The sequence below is a fragment of the Perna viridis genome, chromosome 3, assembly GCF_037379345.1.
Source record: "Perna viridis isolate PV_CMFRI_1.1 ecotype Kerala chromosome 3, ASM3737934v1, whole genome shotgun sequence".
In the NCBI taxonomy this organism is placed as follows: domain Eukaryota; kingdom Metazoa; phylum Mollusca; class Bivalvia; order Mytilida; family Mytilidae; genus Perna; species Perna viridis.
The window spans coordinates 31592144-31612319 of NC_142447.1; the positions used below are offsets into that span (position 1 = coordinate 31592144).

General features: G+C 30.2%; 1 protein-coding gene across 3 annotated transcripts; it reads right to left on the minus strand.

Moving 5' to 3' along the window:
* Positions 1-310: 310 nt before the first annotated feature.
* Positions 311-19825, minus strand: LOC148621866 (baculoviral IAP repeat-containing protein 7-B-like). Of its 3 annotated transcripts, none has more exons than XM_088576661.1 (6): positions 19784-19825; positions 10864-11515; positions 10029-10183; positions 9615-9636; positions 8601-8774; positions 311-7458 (listed from the first exon to the last, which is right to left on the minus strand). In XM_088576661.1, the coding sequence occupies exons 2-6, from the start codon at positions 11408-11410 to the stop codon at positions 7265-7267; spliced, it is 1092 nt and encodes a 363-aa protein (XP_088432787.1). In that variant the 5' UTR covers positions 11411-11515; positions 19784-19825; the 3' UTR covers positions 311-7264. The 3 variants fall into 3 exon arrangements, with proteins under 3 accessions (XP_088432787.1, XP_088432789.1, XP_088432790.1); XM_088576663.1 differs by having other exon boundaries at positions 19739-19793; XM_088576664.1 differs by lacking the exon at positions 19784-19825 and adding an exon at positions 16144-19054.
* Positions 19826-20176: the final 351 nt, after the last annotated feature.

Here is a 20176-nt window from a genome sequence, read left to right on the forward strand (position 1 = left end):
ATCAATTCAAGTTTGATATTTGTGGATAAATCATTTTGCTACAATATCTTAAAGGTCCATATATTGGTATTTTGAGATGTGATTTATATTTGGTTCAGCTTGCATTTGGCCATCACCCCAGATATCAATACCAAAAATCAATATCACGCTGTATAACAGAACAGCACTTTTTTAAAATGAACACGGTGTGAACATCTAGTTCATATTAGTACTCTTAAGATAATGACATTTGTGGAAACTAACCACATAAATCGACAAGACTTTTTAACTTAGAACCAACCATCGAGAATGGTTAAATTCATAAAAACAATGAAATAAATAAGTGTTTTAATTTTATAAATAACAACAGCATAAAAACAACTAAGAAAGTTGCTATATAAATTTACATCACAAAAAAATATGATATTTTTCAAAAGAAAACACAATAACAAAATTATATAATCAAGAAGGTAAATGTTAACTACAAGACCAACACAGACAGATACAATTGTCTGTCAAAACTAGTGATATTTATTCCTTGAAATTTGGAAAACATAGTTATTCCCCTTGATATATAATAAGGCTGCAAAATTAAAAATTTTAGTATACAAGTATTAACTTTCTAAAAAGCTATGGAGTGGTGCATTCAGAAATTTTTTATTTAACGTTATGTTTTTATATAGGCAAAATGTTCTCGCCTATGTGCAAACTTCTTTAAAATGTTTAACAATTCTATTAAGATAATAAATACTGCTTTTGACTGGAAAACACTCACTATAAATAGATCAACACACAATCAATTAACCAAGACAAGACAAAACTGTGTGTATTTCTATTTATAGGTTGTTTGTCAAACAATTTAAAAGAAGTAATTTTGCACTAAAAACGAATGCATTTCAAGCAGTACATTAAATTTATAAAACTACTATAATTAATAGAATAAATAATAATAAAACTAATTATAAAACTGTAAACTGAATAGTTTTCTGAGCTACCTGATTAATGTAATTACACACCATATAAAAAGTATATAAATATTGATATTGTCTGCTTAAGCATATTTATTCTATCAGGTTTAACATTTTTAACAGTTTGGGAAGTTTGATTTTTTTTAATTTATCATGAGGGACTGGCATACACACTGTATATTTGCTTGATTTTTTGTGAATTGGATCTAAATCGTTAAATTGTTTCTGTCCAACATTGGTTTTCAGCTATTGACCAAGAATATGCCATTTTATAAATTATTATTTTCAAGTCGCAGCATCTGATTGCAAGTACATAATTTAATTTATTCAAAATGGAGTGTATATCATATGAAACTAAATGCTTCGTTTCTAGAAGCAAAGCAATAAAGGATATTGACATTTATCTGCAATTACCGGTATATATAAAAAAAATTAAAATTCAAAGATTGTAAGCAAGGATATTTTTAGGTAATTCACTAATTTATCTGCAAAAATATTAATTATTCCAAACAATACTATCCATAGTTGTCCTGACCATAAAAGATATCCCAAACAATACTATCCATAGTTGTCCTGACCATAAAGGATATCCCAAACAATACTATCCATAGTTGTCCTGACCATAAAGGATATCTCAAACAATACTATCCATAGTTGTCCTGACCATAAAGGATATTCCAAACCATACTATCCATAGTTGTCCTGACCATAAAGGATATCCCAAACAATACTATCCATAGTTGTCCTGACCATAAAAGATATCCCAAACAATACTATCCATAGTTGTCCTGACCATAAAGGATATCTCAAACAATACTATCCACAGTTGTCCATAAAAGACATCACAAGCAAAATAACAAAAAAAGGTTGTCAAAGAAAAATCTAAACAGAAAATTTTCAAGTTTTATCAAAGTGTTGTTTTGTTAAGTCATGAAAACAAACTCTGTCTTTTTTTGCTAAACTTACACTAGCTTTTATGACTGCATTGTAAAAATTAAAAAAAAAAAACAATAGTGAGCAAGCTAATATACCCTATCCTGTTACAAAAAACTAACTTTATGTACTTTTTATAAAATCTGAACATGTCACATTCCCTCAATCATTTCCAAAGGTACCACAGACGGACAGACAGGTAAAAAAAAATACAAAGTGTCATTGGCAAATACAATTAATGTATAATCAGGGGCAGATTCAGGCGGGGACATGGTGGGCGTGCACCCCCCTAAAATTTGCAAAGCATGGGTTGTCTGGGGTAGATTTAGGCAGTTTTAGGTTGAAATTTAAATTTCTTGCTAATTTTCCACGAAAGATATATACATTGCATCAACTCTAGAAAAACATTTAAAAAATTTAACCTCAAAAAATTTTTCGCCTCCCTCCGCTCAGCAAAATTTTAACTTTGCACCCCCTAATCTGAAATCCTGGATCTGCCCCTGATAATGGTCACAAAGAATTATCTATTTCTTTCACAATGTACAGTTTCACAACCATTCATTGACACACCCTCTACAACATCAGAGGGGAAGATCCATGATAATGTGATAGATACATAGATGTTAAATGTAAGGATCTCAATTACAATCATTAAGTTTGTATCCAAAAATATATTAGATTGGAAGCTAAGTTTTTAATACAGTTAAAGGATATGTAAATCTTTGTTAATTATGCAGTATCTTTCATATTATAGAAAAGTTTTGCAAGTACTGAACATAACAATACTGTTCAGTTTCTATCCCATACTGTCAGAACTCAAAATGAAAGAACCAAATGTTATCCTAATTAACAAAATATTCAATCTAAATCAGTAATATATTTTTGTATAAATAAAAAAGTGAGAATTAAATTTATAAAAGAGAAGAGTTAAAATAAGTCAAGGACAACTGAAAGTTCATAACAGAAACAAAGTCCAAGAACTCAGTCCAAAATCAGTTTATAAAAACAAAAACAGTGTTCAAATTTGTTTTTAACAGTCTTTCACCTTGTTATTTTTAGTTGGCCTTCTAAGCAAGATATTTTAAAATTCCAAATTTATAATCAAATGTATTTAATGTTATTATCAATATCAGCAAATTTCCTTTTAATGTCTACACAATGAGAAAGTAAGGCAATGTTATATCAGAAACACCATGGCTTACTTTATATATAAAATACTGTAACCCGTGAAATTTTGCAACTGTTTTATTTTTCTCTATTTTCATGGTAAGACTAGTAATGGGAAAATTAAACTGCTGTTAAAATTTTTTTGAAGAAAATTATAATATGATTTAAAAAAAGATCACAAATTTGAAATGAGCAAAAATTGATTGATCGCAGAAACTGAAAAAAAAAAGATGGTGCAAAAATTTCACGATTTACAGTATCAAGATTATCATGCCTACTTTGTATTCACTATGGACAGTATGGTATATGATGTTTGCTGAAGAATAAAGTACAAACAATAAGAGAAATAGACTTTAAAAGATAAGGACTGAAATTACAGCATAAGCTTTTCAGAAACAAGGTTTCATAAGTTTTCACATAAACTAAACACATCAAAACACAAAATGAAATATCTTAGGTATTACATGTACATGTAAAATCAATACAATGAGATTTTAGTATAATTTCAATCTGGTTCATATTAGGATTTAAATTTCAAACACTATACCTGTCCTCTTTTGTTTTTTGTTACTTCACAGTGTCAAACTTCAACATACTAGCTATCACTAACTAGATTGATGGATTGTTATGAAAGACATGCATATTATTTTAAGTAAATGAAATTTAAAAATAAAACTTGGTTCATACAATAATACAGAATGAAAAAAAAAAACAATGAAGTTATACTATGGGATAATATTTTATATTATTATGTATTGCAGGGGAGAGAATAAGTATAGAATAAGTAAAGATTTTATAAAGTGAAAGAAATTCAAGAGCCAGAGTCTTCAAGTAAGAAGACTTACTTAGTGCATCATGGGCTTTTTGTGATGAAATTCTTAATATCTCAACAATACTCATAATATATCAAAGTATTTGATGTTCCACCCTTACTAACTCTCAATATATATTCTAATATCACATATGGTGTAGTATTTCTATTCTTATGACCACATGATTTTAAGGATATATCATATGCTTAAAGCACTTAGTTTAGATATACATTGATGCTATGCTTCTATTTCAAATATATTTATGCCAAACTTCCATACATAAATCAGATTTAAACCATTCCCATCTGAAGAAACCTCCTGCCAAAACAAAAACAAAAAAAACAATCGACGACAGAAGATGAATAAAAAATTTAGCAAAAATTAACCTTTCATATGTAATGCATTAAATCAAGGACTTTCAGCCAGTCAATACATTATATAAGGACCAGTTTGATAACTCTGACCTCAGACTTTGTCCCTGGTCAATATAATCAGGACAGGTCCATATATTACATATTGACCTTTTCAAAATGTCATAATAAATAAAAAATACTGTACATCTTGAACGTTAATTACTAAATATATTACATAAATATTTTAATGAAACATATTCTACACAACAAGGTATTATTCTGCTGTTCCAGATTATAAAAGAAATAATAGAAGATAAGCACTTGTCATTCTCAGAATAATTTATGCAACAATTCTATATAGATGTCCAAGTATCAACTTTTAGTAACTCAAAGAAAAGTACACTATAAAAATAGTAAAACATACTTAATAAGACCTAAAGCTTTGTAACATATATTATACATGAACTAATATTTAAATTTTATATTAAATTTTTAAGAAAATTAAGAATTTGATAGTAATGTAATCTAATATGACTATTTTTACGTTTAGATAAGATGCCATCGTTTTTATTTATCTTTTATATTCCTATCACCTGATCAATAAACAAAGTCATGAACTCTAAACCATGTCCCTTTTAACTGGACTACTACAATGTATTACCAAATAAAATAATGCTGTCTTAAAAAGGCATGTGTATTCGAATAAATTAATATGAATTCATCATACATGTAGTTACTGCCAAAATGTTAAATTATAAGGAATGTAACTTACATCTGAATATATTATCTTGTAACTTCAATTTACACACAACATAAAACACTTCACAATTTTATCCTGCGTAAATCGAACCAAAGTTATTTTTACAAGATAATAAATTCAGATATTAATTACATTCCTGAAGTAAAGTTGCATAATAAAAAACACATGTTTGAATGCTCTGATCGATAGAATATGTAAATTGTGATATATAAGTTCAGTAATTCATGTACAAACAATAACTCTAATAAGATATACATAACAAATATACCTAGCTTTGAAATTCTACTCATTACAAAAAGTAAATAACAGAATTGGCAAGAAAGTAAAATTGAAAGTCTAACTTTAGATCTCCTGGTGTTAACTTTGTCCTCTTTTACTTACTTGAGGTATAAAAATAATACCTCATTCAAGTTACCAATAGCATTTCTTCACTTATCAAAATTAAGTTTTGCATTCAATACCATTTCAAATACTTTTTAAAAAAATCCTTCTTACATGTTGTTTCTTTTTTAACTCACATATTGGTTTTTAGTTGTAAGGATGTTATGTAAAAATTAGAAAAACAAAATTCTAATCATTGAGTAGTTTACTATTATATATCTACAACCTGTGTTGGCAGAAGTTTAACATACAAAAGATAGCCAAAGGTCATAAAGTAAGCTTTTAAAATAAAGGTTGTTCTTCAACATGGGTTTTTAAAACATGGAAACTTTTTCTGTCTTATTTAAACACAGAAGGCATTTATTGTGTGAGAGGAAATGGACTGAATTAACTGAAGTTGGAAAAGTTGGTACTCCCATGGGTAAGGGAACTTGGGTTGTTGACATACCCACAAATAAGTCAAAGTTGAAGAAAATTCAAAGCACTGATATATTAATTGTTCTTGCAACATTACTACAGTGATCAAACTAGTGATATCATAATATACAAAACCTGTCACCAACAGCATTAAACAATCAATGAAATGATTATGGTAGATCATAAATAGTAAATAGTGTACTATATCACAATGAAATCTTATTTCAAAATTAGAATATTAACAAAACCAGTACATTTACATTAAAATGTGTATCGTAACAATGAAGACATGTATAGAATGCCAAAAAAATAATAGTATGCGTTACCTCCCTTTATCTGCTGATTTTTCACAGGAAAAGTAAGTAATTGTGTAAGCATTCTTGATTGAATTACTGAGTTAATGTAAAAAAAATTCAATTTACTTTCTGTATACTTAAGATTTTCAAGCATATCTAAGTGTTAAAATGATAACTAAACCTAGAGATAAATCAATTTACAGTCGTTTATGTCATTTAGGTATTTAATATAATACTTTTTCTAAGCAGTTTTCAAAACAGTTCTATATCAGTGAGAAATATATAGATGACTATTTTATAAAAGGAAGGCTTTCATGATTTAAATACTTAAATCATTAACATGTAAAATAATGTGTTCCACAAAATCAGTTGTATTCAGTATTATGGTTGAACATTCTTAACTCATTTTCAAAAATAAAATAAAATTGTGATTCAGTGTTAGCAAAGAATCTAGTTACAATTCAAACTGATCTGTTTCCCCCAACAAATTCCATTATTTTACATGATCATGATCTTTAATCAGTATCTGATCCTAAGTTAATAAAAAGACTGTTAATAGCCTGAATCAAAACAAAAAAAAAAAGCAAATCCCTAAAATAAAGTATGTACCGCACACATCTGGCTGAAAGTTGAGGTCTTACTTCATAGTTCCCCACATTAGTATTTCCTTCTTTGGAAATATTTGATTAATTAATTACACCTTAATTTCCATAGACAGATTTAACATGCCTTTAAAGCGAAAAAATTTTTAACTTTTCAAGCAGACCCCATATCAACATGAAAACTCACTCAACATACAAGGTCACAGATAGGCACCTCACCACACTTAGCATATGCTAGGTAAAAAAATGACATTTCACCCCTCTCAGCATATGCTAGGTCACTTCGGCATGCTAGATAGACATGTCACCCCACTCGGACACATTGACACTATATATCCTTGACGGAGAATCAGTCATCTCAATCATAAAAGCATTGGATATGACTGGGCTGTGGGAGGTATCTATCCAACCACTACTACTGAGACAGTTACAGTAAGTAATAATGGTATGCTGAAAATGGCGGTTTTCAAATACTGAAGAAAAAATTTAGATGCTGTTTCATACTTGTGAATTCATTTCTTATCTATTTTATGCCTTCAGTAATTTCATCACTTGATATTAAGACTGATGTTAAATACTGACCAAAAGAAGTTTATCTACCAGTAAATTTTAACTTGTTTTTCTATGTCTTTCCGACAGATAGGACATTTGTCGACAGCCACAGCACATTTAGGACAGCAGGCTAAATGTCCACATGGAAAGAAAACTACACTCACATCTTCATCCATACAAATTTTACATTGTCTCTCTTCCTTTATCCTCCTGTTTTCTTCAATAATCTCTGAAACATCTAGAAATATAATTATGAATGCAGCAGTCTTTGTAAGAATCATGCAAAATCTGAAAAATGTGCTACACCCCAAAAAAGATTTTATTGTAATTGTGTCTCCTAAGAACACAGGTTATATGAAAAACTGAATGTTAATTTCTGTATTTCTGTATACTATGGCAATTCAAACAAAATATCAAATATAATAATATGTATGGTTTTTACCCATGAATCACATTTTCTATGACTCTTAGCTGGAGTGCTGCTTAACTATTGGGAGTTGTAACACTGGGATTTCATTGTAAGCTTTATATGATCAGATCTACTCCACTTACATAAGAGTATTTTCTTCCTCAGTCTATTTGCATAACAATAGTGTTTTCACTTTAACTGGGCTTGAAAGCAAGGAAGTATTTCTAGCAATTTGACACCATCATGCCATCCCTTATTAGCTACATGCATTATTAAAAGAAATAATAGGTAATAAAAGTATAATTTTACAAAGTAGTGATAATACAGAATAACAGCAGATTTGAAGCCAAGACAGAAAACATTACAGTCAACCTGTAAAGGCAAAATGTGATGTTCAAAACTTATGTTATTCTGTTTATTGACAATGTCATAGTTGACTTGACATAATGTTGTTATTGGAAACTAACAACAGTTTTCACTATCATGGCAGAAGCCTGAGATGTTATTTTTTTGACATAGCTATAAGTTAACTTACTGCTGTAAAAACTAACAAATATTCTGACCACTTCAGAAGTGGATTTATGACATTGACAAGATGGGCAAATGTTCGTACAGCAACAGGAATGGTCTTGTCAGGCAAATAAAACCAGTCAATGCTATTGGAATATTATGAACTGATCAATCATATTTTGTTATCAGTGAGTTGTTAATGTAAACTCACATTGTGGAATTTTAACATAACTAATGCTTCATGTAGAACTTTTTTGCAAAATTGTAAAAATTAGAAATCACTGTCTGCACTACAAAGTTAAAATAATTATTGTACGCAATAATTTCTGATTTACAGTAGCCTATATGATTTTAGTTTTTTTTCCCCTCAATGCAGTCTTCAATAATCATTAACTGTTTGTGTTGCAGATGGTTTCTCTTTAAGTTCACTTATATACATTTGTAATTAATGGCTGACATACCAGTATGTTCTGCTTCATTCAGCTTCTGCTCAGAAGAGTAATTTTTATCTTTACTAGAACTAGCATTGCCAGAGGCAGAGGTTGAGGGTTGAGGTTGAGGAACCTCCTTGGGTCGTGTATCATCAATAGTTTTCACTGCTGTATCATCTGAAGTTTGTTGTTGACCTCCTTGGTCTTAAAATATCATAAAATATATATTTAGCACTTGTATCATTATAAAAATAAACATCCAAAGGAATGGAAAGTTCAATTGTTCAAAAAAGCAACTGTTTATACAGTGTAAAATTTAATGTAATACTGATATGTATGATGTGTAAAACAGTTTGTTTGTATAGTATATACTGAAGGTTTATCAGTTAACTATATAAGATTACATGCATCAAGAACTCCATTTGGCCATTCTTGAGAGCATTTCTCAGTTTAGCTTCAAAGTTGACAAATTGTACTTAACATAAATATGAAAGAGAAGCATATGCACAACTACAGTTTGATCAATTTTCTTTTAACAGTTCAAAACGATAGGAGACTAAGTCATAGAAAATTTCTAATAAATAAGTGCTGACCATAAAATACCCAGAATAGTTTCAAGATTACAGGACACAAATGTATGTTGCTTGACATGCACCTGGTAAATTTTACACAGCCAAAAGTGTTATACAAAATAATCAATGTTGCTGGAAAATGTAACACATGTTTAAACATTTGTCATCTTAGAGTCCGGGTCTTATGTGAAACTTTGCTGAGGGTTTTTTTTCCATTTGTACTCAACTTCTATATTATTTATATTTTTCGTCAATTTACTGTTATTGTCTTTACACTGCAATCCTACAGTTAGTCATGTTTTTACATCAAATTTAAATTTTCAACCGGAGTGTATTACTGTTCTACTCCAATTCTGGCCCCTGTTAGTGAGGCTAAGTATGATAGGTAGATCATGCAAAGGTAGTAAAGTAGGTGGAGCAAAAGTGAAAAATACTGCCAGTCAATCTATATCATCACTTAGATTATACATACTGATATTCATTTTCATTAGGTCCTGAAACAAAGGGAGGTAATTATAATCCAAATTAAATCCCAAATTTTCAAATATTGTAAAACAAACATACACTAACATACAAATCTATATTAAAAAAACATTCAAAAGAGGAGTTTACTGTACTTCTTTAAATCAAAATATCCTGCTAAAAGAAATATATAGTATTTGGTCTTTGTTAATGATATATCTTCTGAAAATTCTTTATTTCTTTGAAAAGTACATGTATTGCAAATAGTTGCTTTTTGGGGGAAAAGTGCATTAGATTCCAAAATCATTTTACATGCAGTATGAACTTATAAAACAAATAAAGCCTGATTATTCTTGATGTTGTTTCAAAACCAATTTCTAAACAAATATAGCACTGGTAATCATAATACATATATTGTACATACTTTTTGAACTCTTTCAACGAAAGCATCACCTTTACTGAGTGATAACCATGGACACTTAGGGAACCACTTAGCATGTTCTGTGTAAGGTTCATCTTCTGGGTCCCAGTCCCAGAGAATACCTCCGCAATAAAAACATTTCACTTTGTCACCTTGACCTAAAAATTTCAAACTTCAATTCTATCATGTCAGCATTGTAGTACTAACATAATTTCAATCACAAACATTATCAGCCATTAACCACATGGTAATCACTGGTTTAGTTTCTCCTTTCATCCTATGGATACATTTTAACTCCTATTTATATCTTTAAAGATAAAGGCAGTTTGTAGATCAAAACAAATTTAACACCAGTATTACAATTTGCCCAAAAAGAGCAGGATGTGATATTGGTGACGCTCTCCGTAAAGATCTGGTGTTGTTTTTAGCCATATCAGAAGCAATGATCAATAAACATTTCATTATACATGTACTTTAAATCAATACTGTGAAGCACAATGTACAAATATAATTCATTAAATAGCATTTAATTATAAGTATTGATATATTTTAAAAATGATGTAGTTATTGAAACAACTGCTATGAAGTAATTTAACTGAATACTGTGTACAACACAGTAGTCTCTTTCATTGGGCCAGATAAGAACAATAGAATAAATAATTATAGCAATTAAATATAATATTTAACTTCAGACATTAGATTTAAGTCTCCTCTTGATTGAATGACCATTTCTATTATTTCATAGGTACTTAAATCTGCCTCTCATAAATCTCCTAGTTATTCTACATTTTGTACCCAAGGTATTTCTTAAGGTAATTGGTTTGGTATTTACTCTTACCTAGGTAGAAAAAACCAGCCTTTGCTAAAGCTTCTGGTTTCTGCTTCATCTGTGAAGGCCATCCTGTGTATGATGATAGTCTGGTACTCTCTATAGAATATTCACGGTACTTAGGTCGAGTAACACCAGGTTTATCAGTAGGGGTCTGCGGTGATACCATTGTTTCCATGGGAACACTAATTGAGGCAAAATTGCCTGTACTATTACCAAAGTTATGGCCATTAAAAATATCACTTTGATTTAAAGAAGGTATTTGGGGGACTGGTTGGGAGGTTTGTAGACATTGTTGAATAAAAGGACAGTCTGGAAAATGTTTGACATGCTCACGGTGGACATTATCACCTCGAACCCATCCACCAAGAACTCCACCACAATGTGTACACTGACATTTATCTTCAATGCCAATGTAGTAAAAATAGTCACGAACAAGGTCTAGAGGTTGAACTGGGCAGGTCTGAGGCCAATTGGAGAATGTGTTAAGTCTTAAATTAAAGTCCTCTCTTAGTGGTCGCATACGCTCATATGGACTCTCTGGTATATAATCCATGTTGAATATATTCCTGCTTTAATACAATAACTTTATCCTATGTCTTTTCTGCTTCAAATTATTCACACTTTCAAAGGGTTCCTCAATTCTTTTTTCTGTCATTTTCTGGAAGATATTTTCAAACTATCACAATGAAATTAGTCAAATGTATGGCAGGTAATATATGGCAAAAGCAAATAATCTTATCCTTAATAATTGATTTTTTCATGTACAAAATGATACCTAAAAGGACAAATAAATTGTGAAGATACAAGACACATGTACAAAAAAAATACATATAAGTGCATGTCTAAATGGAAAAAACTAAAATACTGCAAAATGGTAGAAATTTAGGGAATATTTGTCATCATTATAAAAAACATAAAATTATATATGTTGGTGAAAAAAAAAACAGTTGTGTTCATTAATATTTTCATTTGTGTACAAACAATATGCAAAGCTAAAAAAAAAAAGATTTCTACAGTGCACTTTGAATTACATGTTACACAAAGTATATTGTATGCCCAGTGTTCATACAATGTAGTTCATTAATGTGTATGGCTGAAAAACAGGAAGTCAGGGTTCAACTACGACAGGCCTACAAAATAATTTTGAGAACTGCTTAATTTATCTATCAGAAAGTCCAGTGGGCTACCTAGAGAGAAAGTTAGTGTCAAACACTGGAAGTTGAACATAAAAAAAGTTCCGTAGTAAAATTTTGTGAAATTTGTCAGTAATATAAAGAGTTGAACTTCAACACAAAATATTTATCAATTTTATCCAAAATGGTAGAAAATATTCAATACTATATGTATAAGAAATCATGCCACATGTGATATTGAATATTAGATTAAGAGGATAAACAAAGTATGAACACCTCAGCATGATGGACAGGGGTTGTTTGAGCACCTACTAGACATGCTTTTATAGTGATGCAGGTAAAAATGGTTGCCTCAGATGGACTTGTATTGTCTCAGATGCTGCAACCAGTTTTAAATGAACTATCTAATATTCTTTAATATGTTCTAAACTAGCTTTCAGTAACTGTGAATGTTCTTTACGTGGATATCTCATTTTGTTTCCCTTTAAATATAAGGGTAAAGGTTATAAATTATACAACCGTAAAATAAGAAGTTTTCTCCCATTGCAAAAAATCCAACTGGCATCAAATAGCCAAAATAAAAAAAATTCATTAACATTCATAATGCAGTTGTCAATTTCACAAAAAAAGTTGCAAGAGTAAAATTGATCATAGGTAATGGTATCATGAGGTCATAATGTGTATATGTTGTATATTGAGGTATTCCATGGAGAAAATTGGATGTACATGTATTATTGAGTCAATTTTATGGTGTGTTTGTTTGATGTTTCACTTCATTTTTGACCTTACATTAAAGAGTGATGGTTAAGGCCTTATATAACTAGTTAAAGCCCACACCTGTGGTGCACCAGTCCACAGTCAGCAAATTATGATCATTTACGTGTCTTTATGTTGTTATATTACTTTTAGTTTGATTTTGAAGAATTGTCATTATTCCATTATCATGGATTTTACTACCTTTGTTGTCAGGCATTTCAGAGCTTACTTAAAGGTGTGTTACACTTATTGAAAACCTTTTGGTGATCTCTGAAAGTATTTCCCATTTTGTATTCAGTCATATGTAGGTGCATCTATTATGTTTCACCATATCTACTCTTTTTTTCTATCTAAGTAACAATTTCCTATGCACAAAACAATTTTTAAGCAATTGTCAAATTGTTCAGATCAAGCAATAAGTTCGAATTTAGCATCCCATTGATTACGTTTGTCAAATTGGCCATGATTCTGTAATAAAGGTGTATGCTGATTACTGTAAACTGGGAAATTTCATGCCGTCTTTTTTTTCCACAATTTCTTCGATCAATGTACTTACACCTAGCTTTGAACTGGCAATCACTCCCCAAATCATATGAGAATGTTCAGCAAAGAAAATATTCACCACAGTACACTAGTAATTTTTGTGTTTCAGGTCATACTTCAAAAATAGCAAAAATAAAACTGTCATGAAAATTTCACGGTTTGCAGTATATGGGATTCATCTAAAGAAAGTATTTTTCCAACAAATTTTGACTCAGAAAAACCTTTTTGCTTGTTATTGTTGCTACCAAATTTTTTTTTTTTTTTTTTTTTTTTGGGGGGGGGGGGGAAGTATTCTCATTTAAGATACATTTGGATCAGCAAAAGAGAATTTAAATTTATAGAACCCCTGTTTATGGAAAGTTTTGTAAATTGCATGCAAATTTTGGCAAAAAGTGCAAACATAACATATTTGTAGCTTGGAACCCCCTTTCTTTTTTTAAGTTTCTGGAACTACCCCTAAACATTGTATCGGTTTGAAGATGGAGGAAATACTATGAGATCTTCTCAATAGGATTTGTAAATTGTAAGCTGGGATTTTTTTATAAAAAAATACCTGTAATTGTTCCATATTTTGGGTGACAAAAAACTATTCATCCATTAAAATAAATATATTTAATAATTCTATACTTTCCCTATTACTTAACAAGGCAGGTTTTCAAATTAAAATATTGATTTTGGTTACTTCTGAAATTAAAGTATTTTGTGCTTGTGCAAAAAATATTTCTTATCAGACATCAAATCCCAGCCCCCATGAGGATAAAGTTTGATGCATAAGTCTCCAAGAAACCCTGGAAATGTCAAGGTTGCAGTAGTTTCATTTTAGGTCAAAGTGACTGTAGAAATATGAAGTTTGAATGCACATTTCTTGTTTTAATAGCTAGCAGAGCTAAAGTTGCAGTGAAGCCACAAGGAAAGCAGAGAATTCTACAGCAACATGCATGTGCAAGTTAGCATGGTGCAGAATGATAACAAAAGTTGATTGTCTGGCAGTGACATGTCACGGAGAGAATGCAAAATTACAACAAGTGTCCCCAATAATTTTTTTTAAAAACTTAAATGATGTCTCGGATATCTAAGAATATAACTTTAACAGCAAAAGAGGAATGGAAGTACATTTTTGTATGTATAATGTTTACAACAAAAACAAATATTTATTTGTTCAAATACATTTACAATAAATGGTTATGAAACAATACACAAATCCAAAAATACAAAAAATGAGAGTTCTATTAATAATAACCATATTGAAAATCTGGAGCGGTGGTGCATTAAACTAATACTTTATTTAATTAACAAAATAAACATATATTTATACATCCAATTAAGGCTTTTAGAAAATCAAACAGTTACTGTTTAATATTAAAGATATATTTTTTTCTGTTATTGAAAAGAACCTTTTTCTTTTTTTTTTCTTGTTGATGAGAACTTGTCTGGGTTCTTTATAGGCTGGACAGTGTATGAAAAAATGCACTTCATCTTCAATTTGTAAAGTATTGCATGAAGTGCAAATACGGTTACTTTTGGGGATATTTTGGTAGCATCCCCTCTCAATTGCAAGAGAGTGAGCACTAATCCTAAATTTACAAATTGCGTATCTGTCAGATTTAAATTTGCATGCATCGATGTAAGCAGAGGTTATGATTTTCTCTTAAGAAATCTATATTTATTTTGAATAGCTTGATCAAGTTTTCTTAGTATTATATTACATATATTTTTTTTTATATTATGGGTATTTAATATGAGGAAGCAAAATCCCAATCTTCTTTTATCCATTTCCGGATTGTTGAGACCCATTTGTCATTTTGGGGGATATTATTACATGTATATATCTTATTAACAAGTGTGCTTTTTTAAATTACATATGTGTTCCCAAAATTTGATTACTTGTATCATTACTTTTGTTTTTAAATTTTAATTCTGCCAGGTGTGCAACATTTGTTGCTTTGCTGTGTACTCCTAAAATTTCTTTGATAAACTTTTTGTGTAAATGTTCAAATGGGTCTGTATCTTACTTACTGAGAAAACCAAATTGCCATCAATGTTGCCCCTTTTACCTTTATTCCAAACTCAGTTCCAAAGATAAACAGTATGAAATTGACAGAACTTCAAGTAAAAGAACAAATGCATTGATGGTTCAAAACACTCATAAACTTTTATTCATATTTGATCTTTTTTTCATTTAAATGATAATGTTATCTCAAAATATGTATGATCTCTGTCGAATAATTATAAGTATATTATATTGCTCATGCATGTAATAGATACGAGATCACAATTAATTCCTCTTGACATTTCATTGTATATGAATATACAATTGTGGTTCCTTTTTTTAGTATGTTTCTTCCTGATTTTTTTCTTGGCTGCCTAAACTTTATTGCTTAGTATTTGCTGCAGAAATGTAGGGCAAGGATCAAATTTAAAAGGGATTTTTTTTCATTCTATCATTTTATGTGGAAGTTGTGATTTGATCCTCTGGAAGAAGGTCAAAATTTAGGATATTTGGCAGCGTTCACTTTCATGTCTATGGGGTCTCAGAAGCTTATAGGTGCTAAAAAAAAAAAAAAAAATTATGGTGATTTTTTCTGACACTCTTATAAAAATCTGCTTTTATACATGTTATTATATTGGTGAAGTTTTATTGAGTTTGAAGCTGTGGATTTTTTTTTATATATATCAAAATGGGTCTGTTGAAATGCACTAAGAAATTAATCGTGTTCTTGTACATTCTGTTCTGTTCTTCATACATGTACATATAAATGTGCAACTTACAGTGAAACCAATTCCTTGAAATTCTGTGCTCACTTTCAAGCAATAGCTACTCCATATTATAATTAGAAGAATTTGATGGGCATACCTATATTTATTTCTTAGGTCCATTCCAAAGGTGCAGGATACCCCATAGAACAGGAGAAATTTTTTGTATTTTTGCTTTATTCTGCCAATTTCTAGCAAAAATATGAGTGACGATGATGGGGAAACACTGCCAAATGGGATTTCTAATATTTGCCGATTGAGTCTGTCAGTGTTTCCCCATCATTGTCATTCATATTTGGAAGTCGGTATTTTGTGTATCCCGATCCCGAGCTCAACTTCCCTGAGATGAATTGTCTTTTTTAAATTGAGATGAATTTCTTAGAACTTCAAAAAATAATGTCTATGAGTACAAAGAAATGTAATGAAATATTACAAATAATGAGACGAAAATTTCGCTTTCAAGCATCGTAGAAAATGTGTTTCAAAATGGGTATTTTAGGTATCCTGTTCCTGGAAAGGCAGGTAACTTAATCTTAAAACTATCTTAATTAAAGAGTGCAATTTCCGATCAGCGAGTTTCGTTGGATAGTTAATTAAAATAGAATAACTGTATGATGGTATTTCAATTTCATGTTGATTTTGTTATAGTCTTGAAATTGTAATTAACTGCAATTAACAACTGAAAAAAAAAGGCTCAACAACTGGTTGGACCATACAACCCCCAGACGGGGTCTTTTGTCATTCCCATCAATTGGTCTCAGTATCGTATTAATTTTCCCTTAGACTTCCATCGTGAAGTGCATATTTTTAAGATTTTATAAAAAATATGTAAATTGATTCAATAAAACTTTCACTTATGTAGCATTTCTAAGGACATGTGAAAAAATAATTTCCTGCAAAGAAAATAGAGTGAGTTCACAAAGATCGGACAGAAAAGTAGTCTTGAACTATAAAATAGCCATTTTGCCTACTTTCACTTTCGTTTTGCACTCACCAAACCAACCTTTCCAGTGGAACATTTTTATGTTATTATGTTAGATTTTCTAAAAAAGTTCTTCATGATACAGTATGATGTTTGCTCTATTCTGTAAGTCATTGTTCACATCTTTTGATAAAACATTAGTTTGTAGAGAGGCAAAAAGAAAATGAACTATATTTTTATAGCATCCATGTTTTGACGTACACCCACTCAGGGATATGCAATACGATACTGGTACCAATTAACAGACAATTTGACAAGTCTGTTTATTGGACTACTGTTAGTGTCTTGTCAAAGAGGTAAACCAATAGTAAGTTCAACACATTTATAACTGACTCAGTCTTCACAACTAACTTTCCAGTTCACAGGCCCGAAATACATTTTTCAGAAATTTTTATATGAATAACTGTTGGCCTGTAGTAATTAATTTTACAGGCCCACCTCCATTTTGACAAGCCTTGGGCTTCAGACTACTGCTTAATCGTAAAGACTGCTAACTAAGTATATTCTGTAAACAATTTTTTTTCACATCTTGACTTGTAAGGGAGTATGTACATGTAATTGCTTTTCGTTGAAACAATTTAGTTTAAACACATTTTATTACTTATAAAGAAATGGATCTGACACAAGTTCTACTAACTTATGTAGTCTTCTCCAATATAACATATTTAACAATAATACGAGCATGACAAACATGTACAAGTTTATTAACACTTTACTGACTTAGAAGAATGCAAGAAAAATAAAATGAAATACTTCCATATACAGATGATTCTTCCAATGACAACGATGGTGATGACGGTGATGATGTTTAAGTTGATGATGATAATGTCTTTATGACCAAACATATAGTAACTACTAAGCTACAAGAAAACGTTTCTTCCACAGTTAACAACTCACAATTTCCACTAGTAAGAAAATCGATGTATATAATGCAGTTTTGAGGAAGCCATCTTAGATTTTGAAGTAAGTCATGTCTCGCGTCAGTATAGTTGGGGCATTCAAGGAAGTAATGATAAACATCTTCTCTCACATACTAACATTGACAACTACAATTGTTTATGATGTTGACTCAAAAAAGGTCAAAATTCAGGAATGAAGCAGAATATCGCACCTGCCTTAATACGTTTAATCTTCTAGATCCGCACAAGAAATAAACAGGGACTTGAATATTATTAAGTGATGATTTTTGTTTTAGTTCATGTTTGAATTTTAAAATAGTTTCTGAATTTCTTGTCTACATATCAAGTGCAGTCCATCCTCTAATAGTGGATGGAATAAAGGATTCATATGTTTTTGATAGTCTGCAAAATGGTACCATTATACCACTGCCGTTTCTAAGAGGATATGTACTCAAACTTTGAATACTAGGGAGTAAAAATTTGCGTAAATATTCAGGAACATCTCTGTACTTGACATTACACAATAAATAGTTTTCTCAGTATTTCAGTTGAAACTCATAAACTCAAGTCACAGAGACATTTATGGGTAAAAAGTAACAGAAAAAAAGTCCACAGGAAATAGAGCTTTTACCAAATACATCGGCTGTAAATGATAAAAAATTTTTATCATTTAAATGATTTTATATCATATTGGCACACATGTATTTTGTTGTTTGAAGAGTTGGAAGTTGATCTTTTTAACATACAATCACAGGGGAAAAAAACTTATTTCATGAGATATGAAATTTGAAAAAAAAAAACTTTAAAAATAACATTTTGGCAAGGAAGTCATTTACTTTCATAATCAACTTACTTGTAACATGTATTAAAAAACGGGAGAGCCACATCTGTTTTTTTTGGTTTATTTTTTATTTCAGTGACTTTATTATGACTTTTTTCCATTCGCAGTATTTTCAAGTGGTGTAAACTTTCATGTTGTACATGTAATTGTCCATAAATGGGTTTAAATACATACAGACTTGCATGATGCTTCGTTGAAAATATTTTACCATTAGACAGGGACTTAATATTACACTAATATACAAGTACACTCCCTGTATTAGATAATAATAATGATATTAAACAAAAAATGAAAATTAACTATAAAAATGTGATAAATAAGAACAGAAATAATAATTTATATATATGACACGGTGAGAAATCCATCAATTCATATAACAGCAAAAACATTTTAAAAAATATTTATAAAATGAGACAAAACTAAAATTTGATTTGTTATCATCAGTTATTGCACTCTTTAATTTAGGTACTTTTTAGATCGTGTTACCTCTTTTTTCCGAGACGGGATACCTAAAATACCCATTTTTCAATACTTGAAAACAAAATTTATTTCTCATTAAATTGAATATTTCAATACATTTATAGTGTACTCATAGACATTTCTTTTTAAAAATCTAAGAAATTCACCTCATTTCAAAGAAGATATCGGCAATACATTATATTCAGCTCGGGGGAAGTTGATCTCCGAAATACCGACTCCGTTCATTTTTATGCCAGAATAAAGCAAAAACATAAAAACTACTCCCCTATGGAGGCACCATATGGGGTATCATGTACACATGTACGTGTGGTCCATCCCACAGGCACTGCGGGAGTTGTAATTTTGGGGACGTAATTATGAAACTGGTAAACAGGAAGGGAAATTGTTATGATTTTAAATCAGAAGATATAACGAACAAAATCAAACAGTGAATATTTATCGGATATAACTGTCGATTATCTGAGTACACATCGTTCATTTATCGGATATTTACCTCCTACTTCCGTTTTTAGTGTCTATTTGTTTTTTGTTTACTTACCATTTTCCCCCGAGTTGTCGACCCTTGCACTGTCAACGGAGGTAGAAATAAAGACAAGGGAAGATCAGAAAAGTTCAGGAGTCAAAATAGCAACAACAAAAAAAAACTGTGTTATGCTATTTAACGGTTGTATTTTCACATTTTCATATTAATCATTCGATTTTTTAGTTTTATTGACTGCAAATTCTATTACATATGATATTATAAATCTCTTACTACAGTTTCGCATTTATCTTTGTTGTTGTTAAAACATGTATTTTTTGCCTCTCTGTATCATTCACTCAAACACACGATGAAACAAAGATAACTGTGCTTGTTGTGCTACTTTATTCTGCCTTTGATACAATTTTGATATTGTAATTATATGCTAAAAATCATTTCAACCAATGTATG

Excerpts from the sequence above, each read along its gene's own strand:
- LOC148621866 (XM_088576661.1), bottom strand. The coding sequence starts at position 11,410 with ATGGATTATATACCAGAGAGTCCATATGAGCGTATGCGACCACTAAGA. Across the intron at positions 9,637-10,028 it reads TCGTTGAAAGAGTTCAAAAA|GACCTAATGAAAATGAATAT; the intron begins GTATGTACAATA and ends CCTTTGTTTCAG. Across the intron at positions 8,775-9,614 it reads CCTAATGAAAATGAATATCA|ACCAAGGAGGTCAACAACAA; the intron begins GTATGTATAATC and ends TGATATTTTAAG.